Source organism: Drosophila kikkawai, chromosome 3R (genome assembly GCF_030179895.1).
Source record: "Drosophila kikkawai strain 14028-0561.14 chromosome 3R, DkikHiC1v2, whole genome shotgun sequence".
Classification (NCBI taxonomy): Eukaryota; Metazoa; Arthropoda; class Insecta; order Diptera; family Drosophilidae; genus Drosophila; species Drosophila kikkawai.
This window is the reverse complement of record NC_091731.1, coordinates 35,137,955-35,163,233: the sequence shown is the minus strand read 5'-3', so window position 1 is coordinate 35,163,233 and position 25,279 is coordinate 35,137,955. Positions and strand designations below refer to the sequence as shown.

At 37.5% G+C, this 25,279-nt stretch overlaps 2 protein-coding genes across 6 annotated transcripts in view; one reads left to right on the top strand and one right to left on the bottom strand.

Moving 5' to 3' along the window:
- pum (pumilio) overlaps positions 1-25,279 on the top strand; it is a 190,843-nt gene that overhangs the window by 51,339 nt on the left and 114,225 nt on the right. The gene's annotated exons all lie outside the window — the stretch shown is intronic.
- On the bottom strand, positions 15,382-16,706 carry LOC108072042 (uncharacterized). Its single transcript, XM_017163028.2, has 2 exons — positions 16,568-16,706; positions 15,382-16,510 (listed from the first exon to the last, which is right to left on the bottom strand). The coding sequence occupies exons 1-2, from the start codon at positions 16,678-16,680 to the stop codon at positions 15,382-15,384; spliced, it is 1,242 nt and encodes a 413-aa protein (XP_017018517.1). The 5' UTR covers positions 16,681-16,706.

Here is a 25,279-nt window from a genome sequence, read left to right as displayed (position 1 = left end):
TCAATTAAAGCAAGTGGGAAAACCTAATTAAAAAAGAAAATAAATGTGTCTCAATCACTGCGTTATAATTAATACTCAAACTTATAAAAAACTTCAATAAAACAGTGCGAAATGCAGAAAAAATGTTTACAATTAAAAAAATTTAAAATATTTTAGGTAGTACATTCCTTTTTTAAATGAAGTTGCCAGCGCCAGGATCAGGATCAGACTCAGCCTTCATATCCCAAGCTGACAGTTAGCCCCAATGATGATGCACAGAGGCACTTGCTCCCATCAGGCGTTGTCGAAACTGCAAGACCACAGAAACCTTCAAAACAACATTTGATTGACCACTCAAAAGCGGCCCCTTGACAGTTTTAGGCATTTTGGCATTTTGCTTATGGCGCAAAGCTCTTCCTGCTGAAATGCACACACACGCACACCCAGCTATATACACGCAATCATGATTGCACAACACCCACACACACACATACTCACTCTCCAGCAAAATAATTGATCCCATTGTGCTTGAATTGTAGTGCGTGTGTGTATGTGGATGTTGGGGATATGTGTGTGTGTGTGTGTTGACAGAAGCAGGCGGCCAGGACATGTGACATCCTGCCGCTGAAGCCCCACAAATTCTCTGCCGTTGACAGTCGCCCCTTCAATTTCTCCACCCCGCCAAAACTCCTACTCTACTTTCTCTCCACCCCCCCCTGCATTGTCATAGGCGTCGACTTGCTGAAATTGGCTTTTGTAGAGCGCAAAAAACGTGGGGCGGGGGAGGTAGCAGATAGATGGCGGAAGCGGGGGGTAAAATGCCAACCAACAATAGCTAAATGCAAAAATATTTTTCGCACAAATCGTCGTCGACGCAGCTCTCCTGCTCCCGTTCTAGCTTTTTGTATTCAATTTATGAGACCCAGTTTTATGGGTGAATAGAGGGCACACACAAAAACTAATGACGGAACGTTTGATTTTGACGTTTTTATTGATTTGTGAAGTGGTGCACTCTGCATACATGGTATATGTACAGTTGCAGGCAAAGAAATAGGTGCAGTAGGGTATTATAATTTGGCAATTCCTTATGAAAAGAGGTTTAAAATTTACAAGAAAAGAAAAACAATATTTTTGAAGAATTTACTATTTAAATTACAGCAATAAATACTTGCTTCATTTAGCAAAATATTTTTAAGATGATATTTTGTTGGCAACAGTTTTATTTTTGTGACCTCCATTGTATAAAAACATGTTTCCTGGCCCAGAGAGATATATATTTGGAAATATGGAATGCAACTGACTGTGGATTGGCCCCGTAATGAGTCCCAAAGTGCCTGTCGAATTGCATTCGAATTTTATTCTAACCAAATTTGTTTAGCCCCAAAATAATTTCAACCCTTTTCACATCTATTTCTATTTTTGCCATCGAAATAATCTTTTTTTTATAGAAACGCAAACATTGATGTTTAAGCGTTTAGCCAGTTGCATTTTTTGGGGAAGCTAACAAATGGATTTTTCCCCCGATTTTTTGTTGGTTTTCTTTCTTTTTTGTCTGTCTGAAAAATCTGTTAGACACATCTGCGCCACCTTTCTGGAAATGTTCCAGACAAATCTGAGTTATGGTTAATGTCTGGGGACAGTGAGGAACACAAAAATAAGGAAGAGGAGAAATGCAATGCATAAAAAGAAAAGCTTTCGGATTTTTAGGTAAATAAACAAAAAGGAAATGCGATGGAAATAAATGAAAAAAAAAAGATATTAAGAGATAAATATAAAAAATCTATAAAATCTATAAAATATAAAATATAAAATATATAAAATATATAAAATATATAAAATATATTAAATATATTAAATATATAAAATATATAAAATATATAAAATATATAAAATATATAAAATATATAAATATTTAAAATGTACAAATTTAAAAATAAACCTAAATAATAAATTACACTTATAGAATAAAAATATAAAAGAATTTGTTATTAAAATTTTACTTTGAAGTATAAACGAATATATTTCAAATTGGCCACTTAAAAAAGCTTTAAATGCCAGACAACTTAAAATACTCTGAGAATTCCACTATATATTTGATTTAGTTTTTCTTTTATTATTCAAACCATCAAAAATGCATAAATGTCAGCGTGTGCCATTAACAAAGGAAGAACGAAGCACATGAAAAAAATGGCTAGAATATATCGTAGTGGTCGGCCAAACGACATGGCCAGTAGGAGCAACAAGACCCAAGCCCGCCCGAGTGCCAGCAGCAGCAGCAGCAGTAGCATCAGTGGCCACAACAACAAGGACAACGAAAAATCTTTCAATAAAACAATTTACTCAATTGGCTCAATGACTCGACGCGACTTTGGAGTTGGTTCTTTTTTATTTTATTCTAATTTTTTTTTTTTTTCCACCGCCATAGATGTTTTTGTTTTGTTTGCAGGTTTTATGTGGTAGTCTCGTGGGCAGACAAAGGAAAAATAGAGGGTTTGGGAAACGTACAAGAGAGGGGAATTCTATTTAGTTATGTGGCTTGTTTCATAGAACATACCGACAACAATAAAGGCGAAATGTTGCGGAGTTAGGAAGAGACTGTTGGAAAAGTGCGACTCAGAGATACCTTCTGGTACTGTTTATCAATTATTCATAAAAAATAAGGATATACAAATTTAAATTTATATTTATAAATTACAGAAATTCCTGTAAAAAAATTTATATAAATTAAGCTGTACCTCTTATAAAGGAAACAATAAAATCCAGTGTTAATATACCCTTTCAGCCCCTTTAAGTACACGGTATCAAAAAAGCCCATGGGGCTGCAGTTTTTATGTGTCCGCTGACGGCGTCGCCGTCGCCGCCTTCTACACATTTCCATTTCCCTTTTGCTTCGACAGCTTTATACTCTGCGTCTTCTATTTTTTTCTTTTTGTGTTTAACTTCTTTCAATTTTGCCAATATTTCTACAGTTTTTATTTCCCTACCTGGGGTGTGCTACCCCCCCCCCCCCCCCCCCCCCCCCCCTTGTCTGTGTCCTGTGCATTGCATGTGTGTCGTTGTCGTTCGGCGCCATTGTGTCCTTGCGCCATCATCCTGCCACCAGAAGTACCTCGCTTCCAAGCCTCCGATACCCGCTCCCCCGCTCTGTGTACTGTTTCAATTTAGCGCATGTCGTCATAGCAGCCATTGATGCATAAATAATGGAGATGGTGTGTGTGTGTTTGTGTGTGTGGGTGGCATTGCAGGGTGTGTAACGTTTTGTTGGACTAGCTTTAACTGTCAGTCAGTCAGTCTGGCAGGCGCTAGCTTCTATTTTTTTTTTATTGTCCTGTGTCTGTGTCCCCACACTGAATCCCCAAAACTAGCAGGATCAGTTTCCCTGTAACTGCATTTTTAGGTAGATATTCCAGTTTCTTTATACACTGGATTTTTTCTCTCGCTGTGCTTTTGTTTGTCCTTGTCTACTGAGCCATTCAGAATTGTCGCTTTATTTGCCATTCAAAACAATTTTTATCGATTGCCCGCCCTGCGCTGGGCTGAGATGTCAAAATGGGTTTCAATGGGGTTTAAACTGTTTAAGTTGACACCTTTAACATTGAATGTCAATCGGAGGGGTTTAATCTGTGATCTACTAGAGAAAGTCAGGAAAGAAATATGATTTCTCTTTGACTTTATCATTATATTTTAATATTTTAAAGAGGTGTAGTAAAATATCATATGTTTTAATGGAAAAGGTAAGAAAATAATCAATGCACTTAATAGCAAAGTGCCATAAATACCTAAATCGCATTTGTCAGTTGAATTTTCCTCAATTATCTACTAATAATAGCCCTCTGAGCAGCCTACAGACTGAAATTTGAAAGCATTCCAATCGAATTTCCATTGGATTTTCGCAATTTGCCACCTACCTTTGCCATCTCACCGAGCTCACGCTGCGTATGCGTGATATGTCTGTGCTAACAATCAACGAGGCCAAGAATTGAGCTGCTTGGCCTCCTGCACCTGCCCCTATTCACCACCTGCCTGTGGATAAAGGTCAAAACTAGGTGTGTCTTCGGAGGGAGGAGCTGAGAGGAGAGGAAAATCGAGGAAAACAGAAGCTGCTGCAGCTCAAAAACTCAATTAAAATGCCTACGACAAGTGAATGAGTGGGTGAATGTGTGTGCTGGGGGCAAGTATATTAGCCAGGTCCGAAACCAAAACCAAAGTTAAACCAAAAACCAGTCAGCCAATTAAATTTTGCAATAAAATTTACGCATGACTCTGCACACAAAAATTTGCTCAAAAAGCTATTAGACAAATTAAATTATGATTTAAATTAAGGCAGAGAGAAGAGAATGGCTTTGACCATTCAAAATCAGTTAGTTCGCTCAGTTGCACCGAACAAGAATCAGATTTGAAGTACTCACAAATGCTTAGACAAGTGGTTGAAATATATTCATAGACTCTGAACCGAAAGCCAAACAAAATTGGTTAAAGGCAACAGGGCTGAAAGACGACAATGCGCTTACGGCTAAATACATTTGCCACAAAAAAAGGTTACAAAATATATATGAACTCCTTTTTATAAAATATAAAGTTATTTTGATTTGCATGTGATGAATTTTGAGGATAACCAAAGGTGTAGATGACTTGAAACCAATTTATTATTGCAGGATAAAAGGCAAAGTAAGCTGATTGCAATGTAAATATTGAAGAGATTGTGCTTATAATTTATGCATTTAAATCTTTTACTTAAGAATATTAATATTTCTGAAAAAATAGAGTCTAGCTTTCTGTTTCAAGATTATTTTCTACATCTCTTTTTAAATTTCATTATTTAATGCTCCACAAATATTATCATTTAACCATAATTATTTCCCACACCCACACATATTTAGGTTGCACAAATGATTTAATTCATTTCTGTGGCTGATTATATTCCACACTTTATCAACTTGCAACCGATATTACCTGCAGCTGATTTATTGACATCATAAAGTGTCTGGCTCTATACTACGTGCCTCACATTTAATCCTGCCAGCCATTTCACTCGAGATTTGCCCTCAATCATAAACAATCAAGGAGGGGAGGAACTTTTGCAGAATATATGCTTTATCCTTTCGAAAATATACTCGGTTTTTATCTTTGGTTTCCATTGGATTTGTCCTGCGGTCACTGGTAGTCTGTGTCTGCGTTTGTGTGTGCTTAAGTCGATGCAACTTCCCATAAACTCTTGCAGTTTTGCCCATTGGCACTTAATAAACGTATACAAGTAACAAACTAAAATGGCTACAAAATGCTTGGTCCTGTATTGTATTACAGATGTGCAAATATAGAGCCAATTAATTATTATGAAATCCGGTTTGGCTGCAGCCCCAGACTCGAGCAAAATTCAAGTGGCATTTGAAAATCATTTAAGCTACATAGTTGGAGAATAAGGATACACACACACACACACACACACACCCTTGGCAAGTAAATATTTTGCCTGCATGTGTGTGTTGTGTGTGCGTAGCGAAATCCCTGAATGCAAGTTTTGTATCCCCAGTGGGAAAGTGTTATGTTTGCTCTGCTGCTTAAGCAGCACTTGAGCGTGTCCTTTCCGAGTCCCAGATGCGTCGTCTTACTTTTAATAAACAATACACATTTACAGTAAATAATTTCCAAGGATTTGTTGTTGCCAGCTGAATTTATTTATATTTTATGTGGATTTTAAATTGAGAATTTTCTTGCTCAACAAAATGTGAATTCAATAAATTGCTTTCAATTTTCTTTCTTTGGATTTTGTGGCTTTGCCCTGCTGATTGCCATGAATTAGTAGAAACTGTCAAAGGGCAAGGATACTGCAAGCCGAAAAAAGAATAAAAAGTAAACCAAGAATCAGCAGAAATGTCACATTAATTCCAAAGTTACTGCCAAAGTCGACCGGATGCATGAATCACATATTCAAAAACAGCTCCCACTTCCCATCTCTCTCTCTCTAGCTATAGTAACCAGACTACAATGCGCTCAATTAAATATAAAGAACAAAAAATGAAAAAAAGATTCCAGCCAGACTTGGCAAACAAACTTTTTGGCCCTGATGGATGCAACAACAAGAACAGAACATAGGGCGACTATGACAATTTTTCTTTAAATTTATTTTCTGGGCGCCACCCGACAAAATCTGTCTACTCCAGTTTCAGTCTCAGACTATTTGTTGGGGTTATGGCAAAAACGGGGGGACAACTCTTAATTAAATTGAATTGTTTGCCATGTGTTTTTGCCAGGCCAGACGCTCTGGACAAAGGCAACATCGAGAGCATCAGAAGTTTGGTGGAGCAACAGGAGGATTGGTTTGTTTTTTGAGTGTGTGTGGGCCAGAGAAATCCCCAAGCCGAAGCAACAATTTTCCTGAATTTCCACGGCAAATTATGAAGGCATTTTCAGATTCAGGCATCAATTTTAGATTATGATTTTGAGAAGGATTTAAAATTCTGCAGACTAAGGAAATTTGGTTAATGGTTTGCTTTTAATATAGCTCAAGTGCTGTGGGGTTTTTTCTTGTGGCAAATTTTTGTTTCTTTAAATTTTATTAGAAACATTTGTAAGTCCTTGATGTTTGAGAACTAAACGTTGATTTAACAGCTATTTTGCTTTTTGGTTTCCTGCCAAACTCATTTACATTTTCATTGGCATAAAAGGTCATAGAAATTAACCTTCAGAAACAATAGTTTATGAAGGGTGTCTGGTCTCTTAAGTCCCTCAAGAACTTCACACTTGACTTTATGCTCTCTTTTCGAATTTTCTATCGTATTTATGGTAATAAATCATACGGTATTTGTTGAAATTTTAACGAATTATGTAGAATATATATATATTTTTTTGTTTAAATCAAAAGACAATATAAAAAGCCTTTGAAAAATCACATTTTTATATATATTTTCCCCAAGTCAGGCACAAGTGTTTTTCATTGGACAATTAAATGTCTTAAATCCATTCAAAAGCCTCTGAAACCACAGGACAAAGAAGCAGAAGAAGCAATGACTTTGGAAATGGAGACTGAAAGAGTGAAATAAAAGGCGAATGGAACGAAGGAGTAAAAACTTTCTTGGCATGCAATTACAGCTCGGGGAACACAGAACAGAGCAGAGCAGTCAAGTCGGGTATTTCCATTTTTGATGCCACTGATGTCAGGCCTTATCCACAATCCACCTCCTGGATTTCCATCATCTCTTCCATCCACAAACCACACTTCCTGTTGTGCTGTTGTTGTTGTTGTTATTGTTGTTGGCTGTGAGAATTTCGCTTTGTTTTGTCGCCGTGCGGTCGCATAAATTAGCGCAACTTTAATCTGATTTTAATTGGGGTGGCGTCCTGGCAGCTGAAATGGGAGGAGGATACCAGTAAAGGAGAACGGAGACCAAAGAGCTTTAGCTGCTAAATCCTTGTTCTTTCTATGGGCTTAGAATTCCTCGCATTGCCGTTTTTGCTGTGAAATATTAATGAAAGGAGAGCCCGGATGAGAGCTTCAAGTGGGCGACTAAGGACTAGAGAAGAGCTTAGGAGCAGCCTCCGCCCCCCATGCCCACTTGCAGCTTATCTTCAGCCTCATTCCCATTCCCATTCCCCAGCGGAAGCTGCGGATGGATATTCCCCGCCCACTCAGACTTTATGGTTGTCCTGTCTTGTCCCCTGTGATATTTATATTTATTTGTACAAGTTTTGAAAAGCGTAATTTGCTCTTTTAATTTCATTTCACGTTCTATTTGCGTGGCTCGTAGTAAAGGGTTCCAAAAACAAGGGTTTCTATTTGCCTGGTGGATGCTTTATGGGTGGAACTCTGTTTAAATAGGCTTTGGTGGGTGCTAAAAATAAGATAAGAATCGGTTGAACTTTTTGTAAGAACATCAGTAAACAAGTTAAGTTTTATGTCATTTACTTGTGCAAAGGTTTTTATTATTGGTTTAAATTTAATTTACATTTTACGCCAAAATAAATAAATTAAATTAGAGTTGCCGTAGGATTTCTGTTACTGTGACAGTGTGACCATGCAGTGCACTCTATTAATCATAACCTTGGTCACATTGAACCTTGATTTAAAAACCATAAATTCATTAAATCCTCCATTTTAGGAATGTATTATGCTTGGCCTAGTTCAGCTAAGCTTCATTCTTCGCTTGCTCTTTTAGTTTCGTGAGAATTTGTGCAAATATTTCAATGAATTTCGAATGCAGCATTTGAAAAAGCCCGTGTGTGTGTGTGTGTGCGTAATGAAAAGGACATGACAATGAATTAACACCCAACAGATGGCGGAGGCAAATGGCGAACGAATCGAAACGGAATGGAATGGAGATGGAAAACGGAAGTGTGCAGAACACAAGCAGAACGAAACGGAAGCTATCATCATCATGGCTTTACCATGACCAGTTGGTGGCTAAAACTCTGGACTATGTCTGTCTCCGCTAGCTTTCAATGGGGGGAACGTGTGTGTGGGTTTTTACACTAAGAGAAAATTAAAAAATATTTTTTTAATGTTTAAAAGAAGTAAAACTAATATTTCCCTTAAACTTTGGTAACAGAATGAACAATGATCAACTTTCTTTACAATAAATATGATTTCATAATAATTTTACATCAGAATTTACAATTTTAATTATTATTTCTAACGAAAAATGCATTCTCCACAGTTGGTGTTTGATTGCTTCTCCCAATTCAAGTTAATTGAACCGTTAGCACTTCCCAATTTCTCTCAGTGCATTAACGTTTGTGTCGTGGCATGCAAGGACTATTCCGAGCGCATTTAAGGGGCGAATTTTTGTCGAAATAAAACCATAAGATGCTTGAAATGCCAAGCGAAAAATAGTTTTGACTGCTGGCTGTTTTTCACATGGGCGATGGTGGGGTTTTCCAGAGGAAAAGCGGCTGTTGCTGTCTGCAGCGTCAGCTATTCCTCTCTCTCTCTCTTGCCAACTCCCTCGCTGTCCTGTTCGCTCTTTCTAGTCAAACACAAAACCATGGCATGTGCAATTTTCATAGTAGTAATGATGGTGCATTTGTATTGGTGTATCTAAGAGAGACCGGGAGTGTGTGTGTTATCAAAGCGCAAACAATGTCCTGCAAAGTAGCAGGATATGCATGCCTGCAAGTGTGTCTGTGTCTATGTGTGTGTGTTTATGGCAGTTATTCAGCGTAAATTCTGCAGCTTTTGTATGCGCACCGTCGTGCGGAAGTGTTGATAAACCCAACTACCTACCGCTTCCCCCAAAAAATTCCTCCTTTTCCCCCTCTCAAAAACCCCTTTAAAAAAAAAGTGAACTTCATTTGCTTTTGCAGTCTTTGCGCATTTTCAGGCAAACAATATGCCTAAGGATATGAGAGGGATCTTTTAGAAATATGAGAATAATTGCCTAAGGATCATTGTCAAATTATTGCTAACTAAAGTTTAACATTGTTGAGTATATATTTTTTAAGAAGCTCTTTATTTGTTCATTAACTTTTCCAATATTCCGCAGTAAAATCAATATTCATTTGGAAAACAAAATTCTAGCTAACAAGTTATATTTGTCCTTAAAAATTCAATAGATTTATTTATTTAATAATCAAAAGCTCTCGTTCACAGAATTTCACAAAGCTAAAGCCACATTTTTTTTTACAATATTTGTTACCAGAAAATAACGCTCTTTAAATATTGAATTTTTGCAGCTCGGACTGCACTTGACACAGTTCCTGTGAAACTGTTTTCTAGGGCTCTGTGTTGGCTTAGCCGCCAAACGAATTCCACAATGCACATGGACACACACACACAAGCCACAGATATGAGTGGGCGATGATGGAAAAGTTTTTTCCCGCCCGTGCATATTTTTCAATTTTCCGCTTGTGCCACCCGCGCTTCGTGTATAACAAAAGTTTTCCTCTTTTTCACGCCGCTGTCCGATGGCTTCAAGGACAAGGCAGGAGTTGGAATATATATATATATATATATATATATATATGTATGAAATAAAAAATAAATTTTTCCTTCGACCGAATGATATATGGATAGGGCACTTGAACGCAGGCCTTTCTCTCTCTGTGTTTTTCTTCTGCATTGTTGGGGCGTTGGCAGTGTTATACGGGTATATACCTTTGCCTTGCTGAAAAGGAGGAGGGGGGTCAGAGGTCAGTGAGTGCAAACGCCATATATAAAATACAATATATATTCTCTGTTTTATTTTCCAGCCAGTTGTTGTTTTCAGTTGATTCTTACACTATTTTTCTTGTTCGAGAAAACTTTAACCTCACCGCCGCACAGCCGACAGCAATTCGCCCTCGGTTTTGCGTAAACAATACTTCAAGGTTCTTGGAATGGGTTGGTTTTTGGTTTGAGTTGGGTTCTCCGGCATGTTATTGAAAATGTCAGGGGTCAAGCATTGTCAACGTTTATGATATGTGCGCGAAATGCATTGATAAAGGAGAACAATGTATCGAAAGAATGAAATATGTGGGTACAAACAGGACTCTCTTGTCGTTTATAGAATTTTATCAAGTTTTATAATTGTATGTTTTCGAATATTTTACAATAATTCAAACTGTAATATCGCTTGCTATTCCTTTGTGTGGCTTTCGCCTGAGTGCATTTCCATTTTAGAGATTGCCACTGTTTTCTGTGTGTGTGTGTGTGTGTGTGTGTGTGTGTGTGTGTGCGTCACATTTAAAGTGCCTTGCCCTTTGGCATGCCACACACAAGCAAGCACACACTCTATTCTCCATCATAACTGTCAAAAACCGACAGAAACTCATTCCCACAATATATGTATAGTGCATATATGGAGCGACACAATTGCAAAACATAAACAGAAAACAGAAAAGTTGTAATCACAGCTGTCCGAACCGAGTGAAAACCATGCCCAGATATATGATGATGGACCATGAGGGATCTATGACTCTTAATGGGGATACAGAAACCAAAGGCGGCACACACAGAGGGATATGGGGAGTGATATGGTGGTTCGTTCTCTCTGCGTACGATAATCATAATCAGCAAACTGTTGTTGCAACTGTCACTGCATCGCACACACACACACTCACACTGTGTGCACATTTTATTTATATTTTTCCGGCCAAGCAGACGCTTCCAGCATCATCGTCCTCGTCATCACAGACATAATAGTCATCTGGTGCCACCACTGCTGCAGTTCTCCATCTGTTTTGAGGTTCCTGCTGATGAAACCACAGCGGCGGCACTCATTCGTTTTAATTGTTATCATCAAAAATGTCACTTTAATGTTTACTCGAAATAGGGCAGATCTAACTAGACAAACTCAACTTATGGCACAGATTATATTTATTTGGAAAAAGGGAAGCGTGAAAAACAGATGCTGATTTAATTAAGGCACTCTTAGTTTGTAAAATTATTTTTATAATTACAAATTTCGCCACTTAAAATACAGTATAAGTATTTTTTAAAAGAACAAATCATAAATAAAAATAAATAATCTTAAAAATGTTATCTTAAAATCTTGTATAAATATTTAATAACGTTCTAAAAGAAGAAAAACATTAGAAATACTTTCTATAGTATTCGATTCTTCCAAAAAACTATTATTTTGTTGACCAATGTTCAACTGCCAGTCTAATTGAGTGGTTGTGTGCCTGAGCTTACAAGTGTGACACAGAATGTGTAATTTGCACTTAATTGTCACAAATAAGCGAAAGGAATTTTGTAATTTTTATTTTTACAATGCGCAATCCTCAATGGAATTACAACCCCCATCCCTTTGCCCGCACTACGCTCTCCTCCTTGGGGTGCGATTAGCTTAGTTTCCATTACGGAGGAGAGGCTTGGCCCAATTTTCCTGGCATTTAATTAGCATTTTGTAATACATTTGTCGTAATGCCCTCGAGTATTTCATTTGCTTTCGCCTCTCCTCTAGCCTCCTTCCTCTTCATGTTATCGTTCTCGTTTTTGTTGTTGTTGGTGTGTGCCCCCTACTTTTCATTTTAATTAAATTGCTTGATTGTCCAGCGGTCGGTCGGATGATTATATACGATTGCATCTGCTGGTGGAAAAGTCGGGGGCGATGGGTTCGACTTTAATGCAAATGAAGCGGATATATATCCCCCAGCACGCACACAGCCCAGAAGAGTCAGCAGATGATGTCACTCGAGTGCAGTTAAGGGAGAAATTAAAAGTAATTTCTATAAAATTAAATCGCAGTACTATAAGGAATTGAATTTTTTCATTAATACTTTATACTTCTTAGAATAATACTTGATTCAAGTTCATCGTTAGCCAATTTATATCCCTAAATATATATTATATTCCTTCCATTTCATCCATCCATCCCCTTAATATTGGGGCAGCAAAGTGTTGAGAGCTTGAGGCGTGGCATGACAGTACACTTTTTTTTTTCTTGGTTTACTTTAGTGGGTGTTGACTGCCCTCAACGCCACCTTTTTCCTGGCAAATGCGAATGTGTTTATCGCCAGCACTTAACCCATTTAAGCCCGGGTCCTTTGGGTTTCCTGGTCCCTGGACTTGGACCTGAAACCACACCCAGCAAATGGAGGAAAGTGCTAAAGCGCTCGCCCCATAGATTCTCCAGGGAATTGATGAACATGCGAGTGGAATATATGTATGTTTATACATACTATATATATACTTATGTGTTTGTGTTTGCTTATATCTAACAAATGACTGTGTCCCATTGAGTGGATGATGACTGGGCAGAAATTCGCCCTGCGGCTGTCGCCTGTGCAACCATATTTAATTGCCACAAATTAATTAAATTAATGAATTGTTTGCAGAGAAGATTTCCAGTCATTTATCTAAAAATTAGCCAAGCCAGAAGAGTTTTCTTTACTCATGTTGTTTAGTTTTCCCACACTCCTCCTGCCAATGACACATGATTTTCCTTTTGCAGTTTACTGCTAATGATTTGTATGAGAGTTTTCCCAGCTGAATTGGAAAATTAATTTTCGCTTCAATAAAATTATTTGCTGCTGCTGGCATATGCGAAACGCAATATAAAACTTTTATTAGGCTTATAAACTTGATGGCAATTTCAGTGTTAAATTGAGATGGACTGGACGACGGGAGACGAGAAGGAGGCAGGCCAGATATCAGCATTTTCCTCCACACTTTTCGTTGTGGTGCCATTTTTATGTCACTTTCATTAAACCAAAAGAGGAAATGGAACATTTTTACTCATTCTCTGTGTATGTGTGTGTGGTTGCGGGCAGATAAACTTGTCATTTCGAGCAGGCGGATTGGATATTGTAGGAATATTGGTCATTGTGATGCTGCGTCCATTATTTCGAGAAAATCAATTACGCCAATGGCGAATAAAAATGTATACATGTTTGCACAAAAAATCATTCAGATATAGCTTTTAGTGTCTGGGATTTAAGTGAAGGCAATTTGTAAAGGATATTTATGTTGCCAGAGCTGCCAGCTTGGTGGGATTTTACGGTTGAGCTGCCAACTTGTTTAAATATTTGTAAAAAGGTACAGTTGCGTTTGGAAAACATGAAAATATAGGTATATTAAAGAAAGAACATACTTTTTTAATTGAAAATAAATAATATAAATTGTTGAATAAAATATGGAGAAAATAGACAAAGATCTAAAAAGAGGATTGCTTATCCATCAATCAATGTAGTATCCTTTTAAGCCCTTTTCGTTATCCTTCTTCTCGCACAGCTCCGTCATGACCTTTGTCAACGATTTATTCATGACCATATAACAAAGCCATTGATCATTGCGCAGGCTCAACTCGAACGACTTTAATCGCAAATACATTTATATATTATGACATCAGACCCACCCAGAGCCCACGCCCCATAAATCTTCCGGCCAAGTCGGGGGAAATCCGCCCAGGCTCACTCTCTCATCTCACTTGTTGCCTTGACTCAAACCCATTCCCCTACTTATTTTCGATGCCATCTGTTGGGGGTAATAAACATGGCGCCTCCCATTCCAAGGATTCTATCCCCGAAAAACATTGGAAGACATTCGCTGTCGTCGGCTAAACAATAAATGTCATATGGTTGACACATCAACACTTTATGTGCTTCGCTTGGCCCTCCCAAAAATGTCCTGGCAAATAATATCCTTGCCTTACATTTTCTCTTCTACGCTCCCAACCCCAACGATTTTCTGGCTTTTGAGACAAGCAAATGAAAATCTTTACACGCTTTTAATTTCGCTATCCCCCCAAAGTATGCCGAGAATGTTTATCACACTTTCTCGGAATTTTATGGCCTCCGAAAATGAAATAAAATTATGACCAGCAGAAAATTAAGAATGTGAAATAGAATAGGAACCAGAGAGAGAGATATATAAACAAAGGCTTCTTCTTGGTCTTTTTGCACGCCCACACTTCATCCCTGGTTCTGTCACTCACTTGGATCTGTTCCATATAAAATGAATAATAAAACCAAGACAGACATCTATTATATATATTTTTATACCCATTATTATTGCAAAAATAGGGTATATACGTTAAATATTATTTAGATAATTAAACACAGCATTAGGATATTTAATAAAATTATAAAGATTTTATTAAATTTTTTCCCATTTTAATAATCTATAAATATATCCTGGGACTTTATTATATAATATGTTAAGATAACTAAAATGGAAACACCCAACTCTCTTTCCCTTTTTACTCGCTTTTGTAGTTTATGGCTTCAATTTGCCCAAATGAGTCGTTAATTTTGACTTTTCATGGGCGACAACGACTCCCCTTGACCCCTCGTCCGTCCTGTCCCACCCAGCAGCCGCCCTCTCCCCTTATTATTTGTAGGACTTGGCATAGACCTAAGTTAGTTTCCTTTTTGGGGCCACTTTTATTGTAATTTTGTGGCCTTTAATTGAATTTTATTAGCATTTGTACTTATTATTTGCTCAGCTCAAAGCCCCTTCCTCTTCCTCTGAACTGCCTGCCCATTTAATTGTACGCTTTATTTGCTGGCTGCGTGGGAGGATTTGGATCAGTTTCTGGTTTCTGTCTATATAGGGTAGTTTCTCCACCCGCCTAAGTTCGTTTCTATTATGGTTTGTTTGCGCATCTAATGAGTGTTTGCTTTGGCCAAGAAAAGTCACAGAAAGTGAATTTTCTGAATAGAAATAAATGTCTCCAAGATATTTATAACCTTCAGCTAGGTTGGAAAAGAATACTCTATTTAATATAAGATTTAATTAAGAAATATTTATGAATATTTTATTAAATTTCACTTTCTTTTTCTTTAATTTCAGGTAAGGACTTAAAAAATACTCAAAGTTTAATAATAATATTGATAACGGGGTAAGACTGCATTTGATTTATGTAATCTCTATAAAATTATTTAATTTCAATCAATTTTTTTTATAATTATAATTAGATAACATGTTTATTATCATAACCTAGAGATGGGTAACTCCAAAAACCTTTATCTTTCAAAGTTTACTTTAATTTAAATACGATATCTTTTGGTTCGAATATGATTTTTTCGCTTCTTTCTCGTGATTAATTTTACATATCGTATTTTCTTTCTACCTCGGGATCGAATGGGCCTTGATTTTGGGCTTTTTGAAGAATTATTGTGAGAATTCGTATACGAGTTCGTGGTGGGTCTGGACCAGCTGTTACTCATGGTGGGACTGGTTGAATAGGGCTGCCAGTTGTCATAAGGATCGTAGTTGGAACTGGATCCGGGATTATTCACACTATCTAGGAAATCCTCCATAGTAGTGGGTATCGAAGATGAAATGCTATTGTCCTGGCCACTAAAAGCCACAGCGGTATCATAACCCTGGGCTTGATCCTCAGCTTCCTCCGATCCTGTGGGATAGTAACCACCATATTTACTGGGTGTACTCATCATCATTACTTCCTCGTAATCCTCATGGTCCTGTGGCTCGTCCTGATAATCCTCAAAGTTCTCCGAGAGATCCTCATCTTGATAATAGTAGGGTTTACTCCTGTAGTTATTGGAGTAGTCCTTGATCGAGGTGTTCTTTAGCTTTGAACTGGATTTCTTGCGCTTTCGACGTCCTCCGAATTTCGAAAGATATTCCTTTTGCAGGGCCTCCAGGAAACTGTTGTTAAGCAATGAGTTGTTTTCCACTTGATTATCCTCCACTGAAGAGGTATCCTCATCATCGGCTTGCTGAGGTGCAGAGAACAATTGTTGCAACATCTGTTGCTGTTTGGTGGCAGCTTTCAAGGCCTGGAGAGGTCTCATTGTCGTTGTCGTTGTCGCCACACTCAATGGTGTCGCAGCATCCTGATTGTAATTGTCGAATAAAGCGGGTCCATAATTGGGCATTAGACTTGTGGGCGATGGCATCATGCTGGGCGTGGCTGCAGTGGCCATTAGCTGCATTAGATTGGGTGCCATTGGTCCCGAGCTTCCCACGGAGGTTGTGTAACCCAAAAGCTGGACATGGGGTTTACCCAGGTATTTTGGAGGCGACGAAGCGATCGCTGTAGGTGCTTGAACGGGCGCAGGAACGGGATGGATTTTCGGGTGATACTTGTAGACGTTGTGGTAATGCGTGTGCTGACGCACCACCTCCGGCATGTGGAGACGGATGTGGACCCTGGGAATTGATTTAAATATAAATCCTAGTCCCCACTTAGTTCCTTTTAAACCTTACCTCTCCCCGCTGCTTGAACCTGGTTTCGCCTGGCAGCTTTCAAGGTTCAATGTCAGCAGGCAGATGATCCAGAGGATGGTAAACGTGTGCTGATTCAGGATATCCAGATCCATGGCTCCATAACTTATGGCTGCTCCGACTGTCGACCGACTTGTGACGCATCTCTCTGGTCAGTCGCCCACTTTTATTGCCTTTAGAGCCGGAGCAGATTCAATTTCATCATCATCGGATGCTCACTGAACGGAAAAGATGCGTGGATGGGTTGGGGTGGATGTGGATGTGGATGCTGAGTTTTCTGCACCTCAACCTCACGTTTCCAATTGCAATTTCCATTTGCTGCTGTGCCGTCGACTCTTTCGCTCTCTCTCTCTCGCTTTGATATTCGATAGGTTTGAAAGTCGAGCGACAGGAATAGCAACAAAACCAAAAAACACATGCGGATTGCCATGGAAAGTCCAGTCAAGTTCGGTTCGGTAAAGCAGCGCATGCGTAACGTTTTCAATTTCAATTTGCATCTTGTTTGTTTTTGTTTACGCACTTTGCTCGCTGGCTTTATTTTGAAGGAAAGAGACGGCTCTTTGATTATTTTCTGTCTCTTTCAGTCGTGGTCAGACCCTCTCTTTCTTAGCAAGTTGATTTATTATACCCTTGCAGGGTATTATAATTTCAGTCAGAAGTTTGCAACGCAGTGAAGGAGACATTTCCGACCCTATAAAGTATATATATTCTTGATCAGCATCAACAGCCGAGTCGATCTAGCCATGTCCGTCTGTCCGTCTGTCCGTCTGTCCGTCTGTCTGTTTCTACGCAAACTAGTCCCTCAGTTTTAAAGCTATCTGAATGAAACTTTGCATATAGTCTTCTATATACTCTCACTGCTATATATGTCGGAACGGGCCGGATCGGACGACTATATCATATAGCTGTCATACAAATGTTCGATAAATTTTTAGAAAAAAAATTATAACTTTGCTGTTTTTCAACATTTTTGCAAAATTTTTTAGATATGGCCATTTTATATTATTTCAGAATTTTGGTAAAAATTTTATGAAAATCGGACGACTATATGATATAGCTGCCATAGGAACGATCGGGAAATTAATAGGAAAAAAAATTATAGCTTCGTTGTTTTTCAACGTATTTTTATCTACTCTGAGATATAAGTTTTTTTATTATTTTAGAATTTTGGTATAAATTTCATAAAAATCGGGCAACTATATCATATAGCTGCCATATAAACCGATCGGTAAATGTATAAAATATGTTAAGGGGGTCTTCTCATTGGGCAATTTTTTTTTTCGATTTTTTTTTTTTGCATTTATTTATAGCTTGGGATGGTATGTATATGTCCCCAAAAGGATTTTTAGAAATTCGAATTACTTTAGAAGATACAGCCTTTTTTGTGAAGCAAGTTCTTCGCAAAATGAGCTTTTTTCAAACTTCAAACGCGTTTATCTCGAAACCACGTTTTTCGAACTGGCGGCCATGATATCTCCAGTTCAACTGAACCGATTTTCATGAAACAAAGTGGAGTCGACGCAGAATTGTCACCATTCTCGGGTGACGGAACAGATTTTTTTTAAATTTTTTTTTTCTATTTTTTTTTTACACTAAACTACAAAAAAAAGCCCGAAATTGAAATTTTTTTTTTGAATGGCCGCCATTTTGTTTAAAAAAATTAAAAAAAAAATCTGTTCCGTCACCCGAAAATGACATCAATTCTGATTATAACCCCGTTTTTATTTTTCATTTCGGACGCTCTGGAGACCCTGAATCGTGGCCGCCAGGACGACACCTTTTTTTTCGACCACCAAGTTTGAAGTCTCATTACTCTTTGAACAACCCTCGTATCGAGGCAAGAACAACTTTTTTAGTTACTTTGAACATTTTTGAATACAATAATTAAAAAAAGTTTTCAATTATTCTTTGCGTTTTCAAATAAGAATTTTTTTAAAAAGGGTCCAAAAAACGGCTTTTGAATGAGAAGACCCCCTTAAGCTGGGAATGTAAAACTGTAACTGTCAAACTTTAAACATAATAAGTATAGGTAAAATTTAATGAAACTCTGTTTTGTGAGTGTTTTCATCATTTAAATCTATAATATAAACATCAAAACCAATCTGCAAGGGTATACAAACTTCGGCGTGCCGAAGTTAGCTTCCTTTCTTGTTTATTTATACGAAAAGAAGTCTGAAGCCTCAGATATGCTTAAATAACTTAAGAGAAGCATCTGAAAGGATAACAGAACTATAAACAGTATATTTTTTACATTAATTTTTTAACAAATAGTGTATTAAATAATTATCAAAGTCTTTGCTGAATTTATAAATGAAATCCTGGGGCAATAAGTACAACCTTCTTTAAATTGTTTAAGTATTTAAAAGCAACATAAACCTTGTTTTTTACTAGCTCTCTTTCTTTTTTAATTAAAATATGAAACAGGCTTTAGTTCTCTTCATTTATTTTACGCGTAATTATTTCCATTTTCCATAGTTTTCATTATATTTTTAAAGCTTTACTTTTTTACAATCTCCAGTTATAGTTTTCCACAACTTTAACGACTTTGGCTAGAAGTCCTTGAATTGAATCTTAAGCAACCCACGCTGGTCCACCTCCTCCTCCCTTTTATGTCCTTTTTTACTTCCTCTTTATCACTTCCTTTGGCGGATTCGTTCTGGGTTTTGTTCTCTGCAAGATTGGGGGAAAGTCTTACTTAACCTTGGTTAAGTGCCAAAAATACGGGGTAAGCTAAACGCAGCTAAACAGAAAATGCAGCCAAGTAACTTCCAAGCCACTAACTGCAGATGATAAGTGGCAGGGTGGCAGGGGAAAGAGAAAATGATGTGTCCTTTTCTTCTGTTTTGGTTGCTTTCCCAACGCCCACGAAAGCATTTTGGCAAACGCCAACGCCAACGGGAGTCAATGAAAGTGTTTTCGTTCAAGGATAACCACAAAGTTTCCCTTCCGAAAGATGGTCTTAAGCTGCTTAGCTGAATTTAACATTAAAGATCGAAAAAGGGCAACTTGGCTTTGACCAAAGTGAAAGGTTCTCCTCTCACAGCTTGTCGTCTAGCCACAATGTCTGTTCAAAGTTTATTGCTCCGTTCGCGTTTATTGGTTAAGTAAAGCTGGCTAGGAAGAGACACAAAAAAAAAAAAAAAATCATGAGACGGCGAGGTAGAAAAATAATAAGCGTTCAATGGCTTTTTGCACTTACATCATCTATAATAGTTGGCGGCATTCGGGTAATCATCTCTCGCAATGCTGATGATAATGACGATAATGCGTGAAAAAGGCAGCAGCAGCAGCAGCAGCAGCAGCAGCGTCGGTACTAAGAGGTAGTAATAGTAGGAACCCAACAGCCGACAACAAAAATAGCAACAATCATCCACCGTTAAATCCAAGCAGCTTAGAACATGTCCAAAATGATGATATGAAAAAGGAAGAAAGAAAGGGTAATTATGAATTTTTGCAAAGGTAAAGTTGAATGCTCTAAAAAAATATATTTATCTATAGAATTATTATTATTTTAATATTTATTATTTTCAAAGTGTTTGTTAGCAACGACGACCTAAACCTTATAAGAGAATCAAGAGGTCCAGTCGCTTACGATTTTCATTATAAAACCAAAACCCTTTGGGAATTATAATTAAAGCAAATTTTAAGATCTTTATTAAAGTTTTTTTTTACAAAATTATCAGCAACTCGTATATACCCATTACAAGAGGTAGTGTATCATACTCAATAAAAAAGGCAACAATTTAGCAAGTGAGAAGAGCAGCGTAAAGATTAACAAGTCATGATTATTAGTTTGAAGAGAGCATTTATTGGGTGATGGTGGCGTTGGCGGTGGCGGAGAAAATTATAGAAAATCGGGAGATGGAGGATATAATCTAAGGAAGTGGGAGTTAAAGTTTCTTTCTTTATTCCTGACCAGGCATGTTAAATTGTTTCGGGATGGGGGAATGATTATCAGCTTCTAGCTGCGAAGCAGTACTACCATGTGTTTGTGTGTGTGTTGCAACTTTTGGCTGACCTTTTTTAAGTGGTTTTTGGTCTTGGCCAAAGTTTTCCGGCATTTCTTGGTGTTGTCGGCTGTTATTTTTCCCCTCACAGCTATTAACAAGTATGTGTTCCTGTTGGTGTTGTGGCTACCAGCAGAGGCTCACGACGTGCAACTCCTGACCTGCGCGTATCTTTTTTGCCAAGGAAGCCAGATTTTTTTTCTTACGAGCCTTGGCAACATGTTGCCAAAGAGGAAAAGAAAAAAGATGTAGATCAGGCCAACTGGTTTTTATTGGTAAGGCTTCCTTGTATTTTATTTTTAGCAGGCTGTTGCTATGCCTATATGATTTATTAAGGTATTAAGATATTTTAATGGATATCAGAGGAAATAAATCAAATATTTTATTCGATATAAAAGTATTCAAAGTGTTGTATATTTTATTTTTAAAATTTTTATACAGTTTCAAGTGAAGCCTTTACCCATTTTAGGCGTCATACAGTCTTAACTTATTTTTCCTACCCTTTTTATTCTCGCTTTATTTTGTAATTGCCAACAAATTAAGCTTGGCAACATGTTGCCAGCCTGACCTTGGCCTTAACTTTGAGCCCCCTAGAGCTTGTCAACATGTTGAGTTGTGGGTTGTAAGCAACAAGTTTTGCAGTATGGTAATAAGATATGTGGTTCGAGTCTTGGCTTTAGGCCTGGGTCAATGTCTCGCTTTTGACCATTGTTGTAGCTTCCTCTTTCACTCGAACGTCTCTTTTACTTATTGTTACGCACATTGCGCTTAAGCTTAATTATTGTTTATGCCGCATTTTGCTTTACTATTATTTTAAATGCCGCCATCATCCATGTTTGTTGTCTCAGTTTTCCACTCTCGGGTCATTGTCCATCTTTTGATCGGCCGTCTTTATATTATTTATATACATTTTTTTTATTTCCCTTTCTGTGTGTCTCTCTTTGTGGCCACTTTTTCCCTTTTCCGCCTGCCTTTTCACTCACATTTAATTGCAATTTGTCGGAACCAGTGTCGATTTTGCTTGACCATTCTTGGGAATCATAGAGTCGTAAAATGATGATGTCACGTTTTGGGTGTTAAGCTCTCCCTCCTTTTCCCCTCATTTTTTTTTTTCTATGTACCTGTTGTACCATATCCGGCGGGCATTGTTTGCTTAGCCAGTTCCATTCATTCCCTTATTATTATGCTTTTTTTATTTTATATATTCTGAAATATTTCCTATTCGTCACGGGCCAATTATGAATAGGAGTCGGTTACAGTCGCCCAATTAATTCCAGTCTCTTGGCAGTGCAGCTGAAACTGTGGCTATTACACCCAAGCAATTTGCTTTACATCTCATTTAGCTGCAAAGTTCCGAAAACAATTTGCATAGTGTGTGTTCCAAGCGAACTGGAAAAACTTGATGGGGCAAAAAGGAGAAAAAAAAAGGTTGGAAAAATCCAACAAGAAGTTGGAAAATGGCAAATGGTAAAGGGAAAAAGAGAAATAGAACAAAAACTTTGGCCACACAGCCATTTGAATAATTACAATCGATGGCAATAAATTGAAGCGATTCGCTGGGATTTCTTTGATGCTACACTTACTCGGGGAAAAGGTGGATAGTTATGGCCTTTAAAGGAAGTTGGTGCTACTTAAATAACTCTTTTAAGTTAAGCTTTACTATATCACTCTTGAAATCAGACGTTAGTTTAATATAATATTAATGTAATTGTAATTCTTTTACGTTTGAATACATTTAAGGAGGGTAAAAAATCAATATGCTTAAGGTTAAGTTTATCTTTCAGACACTTGACAAAGAGGCTTAAAGCTGACCCTTAGTCTTATTACTAGCATTAAAGGCTTTTGGTTAAGTAAAAAACTATGGTACCGCGCCTTCGTTAGCTGCTTTTTGCCTTGTTTTTACCTATGCCTTCGTGCAGCATCAATTTCTCAAAAGTTTTGCAATGTAAACTGGCCTAGAACAACGATGCAAACACACACTTGGATGGTTAGAATGAAAAAGAGACCCCAGGCAGGCCCCCTTTCAACTGGTTAGCCCCTCTTTATGCAGCTCTGTCTGACCGAACATCTGGGCCTTTTTACTGTGGCTTCCTGGTTTGGGTTTCTTTTCTCCTCATCTTTCTTTTCCTTTACTACTTTTTTTTTTATTGGGTCCGCCGAGATTTGCAATGGCACAAAACATGCAAAGACATTATCTCCATGTGTCTGCTGTCTGCAGCTTTTTCTCCACACAGAGCCTAGATGCTGCTTCTGCTTCTGCTGCAATTTTTGTCCAAGCTGTAAATGTCAGTAAGAAGTTGTGAGGAAAATCTGGTTTTTCCTCTGGCAGAACGGATTTTCTTCAGGGGGCTTCCTTTACTTACTATCGACTTGTTTTTGGGTCAATGGCCAGTGGTTTTTATTGGCGACTTTCTAAGCCAACTTTCCTTGGTCTAAAAAGCATCCAGAATGTGCAACAAGCAGGCAATTAAGTGGAACGATAATTAGCATAAAATTTAGCTAAATTTAATTTGTTTTTTATGGTGCTTATTTTTTCGTTTCTGGTGCAAGTTCATTGAACGAATTGGCTTCCTCTCGCCGTCTTCTTTGTTTTATTCTCCATAATGATTGCTTTGATTCGATCCGGGATTCGTGGTTCGTGCCGCTAATGTCTATTTGATTAATTAAATTAATCAACTGCCCGATCTACGATAGTCTTGTGGTGGGAATCAATAAAGTGGGAAAGCAACGCATAAATAAATCTATAAATAAGGTTGATGAGGGTCCTCCTTAGGGGTCCACTTGCTATACGCGATATATCTACTACTATTTGTGTGCTAAACTGTTGACACGGTCGACGGACAATATGTGTGTGTGTGTTCTTTTATTGTGGCCACCAGACTGGCGTTAATATTTCTTTGATGGGTTTCTTGACTGGATTACGTCAGCGGTGGTAACTTAAATAATGCTAAGGGGAAAATGTGGCGAGAAAAGTCATCAATAAAATATCAAAGACTGAAAATTAAAAGCTTAGACTGGTTAATGCATTATGATTTTGGTTTTGTAATTAGTTTTATGGATAAATCCCTCCGATAAATGGTAATTATTTCCCTTAAGCTGTTGTTGAGTTTAAGTGTTGAAAGGAATTATTAAGAGATTAGAAAGTTAATGGGTTGTGCTTTTAGAAAAAGAAATAATTGAGGGACAAATTTAGTAACAAAATGAAAATGTGTAAGGAACTCATTTAAGATTATTAAATTTAAAATATAATTTGGGAAACATTTTCCACACATCTCTAGATTTTAAATACCAAAACCTTCTCTTCCTATTTAAAAAAAAAAACACACCCACAAGCCAAGCAAATTGCACGCCTTTTCAACATTAATTAGAAATGTTTACTAATCTAAACTGAAACTATCATGGACCCAACTCCATGGCTATGTAACCGGAAAAAGGGAAAACTAGAAGGAAAAACTAAGGTCAAAGCAACAAAGCCAAAAACCGAAACTGAATTTCGACTGACTCCTGAACTGAAACTGCGGCAATGACTCCAAAACTGTCTGCTTCTATTACCGCCCACCCACATCACACACCCAAACATACATACACAGACATACAATGTTTGGCACAACCAAACCAACAGGCACACACAGTGGATAACAATTTGTAAAAACAACACTCGAGTTGAACTTTAAGTAAACATGAAGCGAAAACTACATAAATGAGTTTGCTAAAAACTCGGCAACGAAAAAGTTGTCCTCCATGTCCCTAAAAAAGAATAGTACAAGCAAGTGATAGGGGTAGCGTATTGAAGACATATTAAATACACTTTCTGAAAAAAATATACTGCTTTTACAGATTGGCAAAAAAATATAACAAATATTATAAATATAATATTTAGTTTAAAATAAGAAATTAGTCAACCTAAAGTGAAATCTTAAATTAATTTATATTTAGTGGAAACCTCAGATATTAATTAGTTATTTATATACCAGCGAGTCGCTGAATTTGTACTTGGGAATTTTAGGGACACTTTTTGGGAGCAGTTAGAAAAACTATTTAACAAAAAATTAAGCTTGAAAATATTTTGAGTATATATTTATTACATTTTCCAGAAGTTTTACAATACAAAATATTATAATAAGCTAATAATTCATAACTTGTAAAGATAGAGTATATAAAATGTAGTAAAAAATTTAAGAAAAAAACTTCTATTCGGTGTGAATGACACAGCAATGGTTGAATGCTCATGTGAGAGTGTGTGTCTGTCTGTGTGTTTGATTCTTTTTGTGTCTGTCTTTGGGTGTTCCTCTGCCTTTTCCGCCGTGTCCACATTATTCTCACACTTTTCAGAGTGGACACACCACCGATAAAGTCTACAAAAGGGGGCGGCGGTGGGGATAGATTGTGCTTTTATGCTGTGACACTTTTGTAGACTCACTCAGACCTCAGTGCCCCCTACTATTTTTTTTTTTTCTTGTTTCTTTTGTTTTATTTGTTGTTGTTTTTTTGCTACAGCCCAGCACCTAACCACACTCATGATATCAAAAAACTTTGCCGACATGCAGAAGTAGTAGAAGAGGAGCAAGCCGAGACCGAAGCTTGAGATGGCTAAAAAAAAAAGAAGAAGACCCGATGATAGCAGTGATGTGTGAAAAGGGGCGGAGGGGATTTGAAAGAGAATTTCAGATAGACAAAGATAGAGTTG

Excerpts from the sequence above, each read along its gene's own strand:
- LOC108072042 (XM_017163028.2), bottom strand. The coding sequence starts at position 16,680 with ATGGATCTGGATATCCTGAATCAGCACACGTTTACCATCCTCTGGATC. Across the intron at positions 16,511-16,567 it reads GGTTCAAGCAGCGGGGAGAG|GGTCCACATCCGTCTCCACA; the intron begins GTAAGGTTTAAA and ends ATCAATTCCCAG.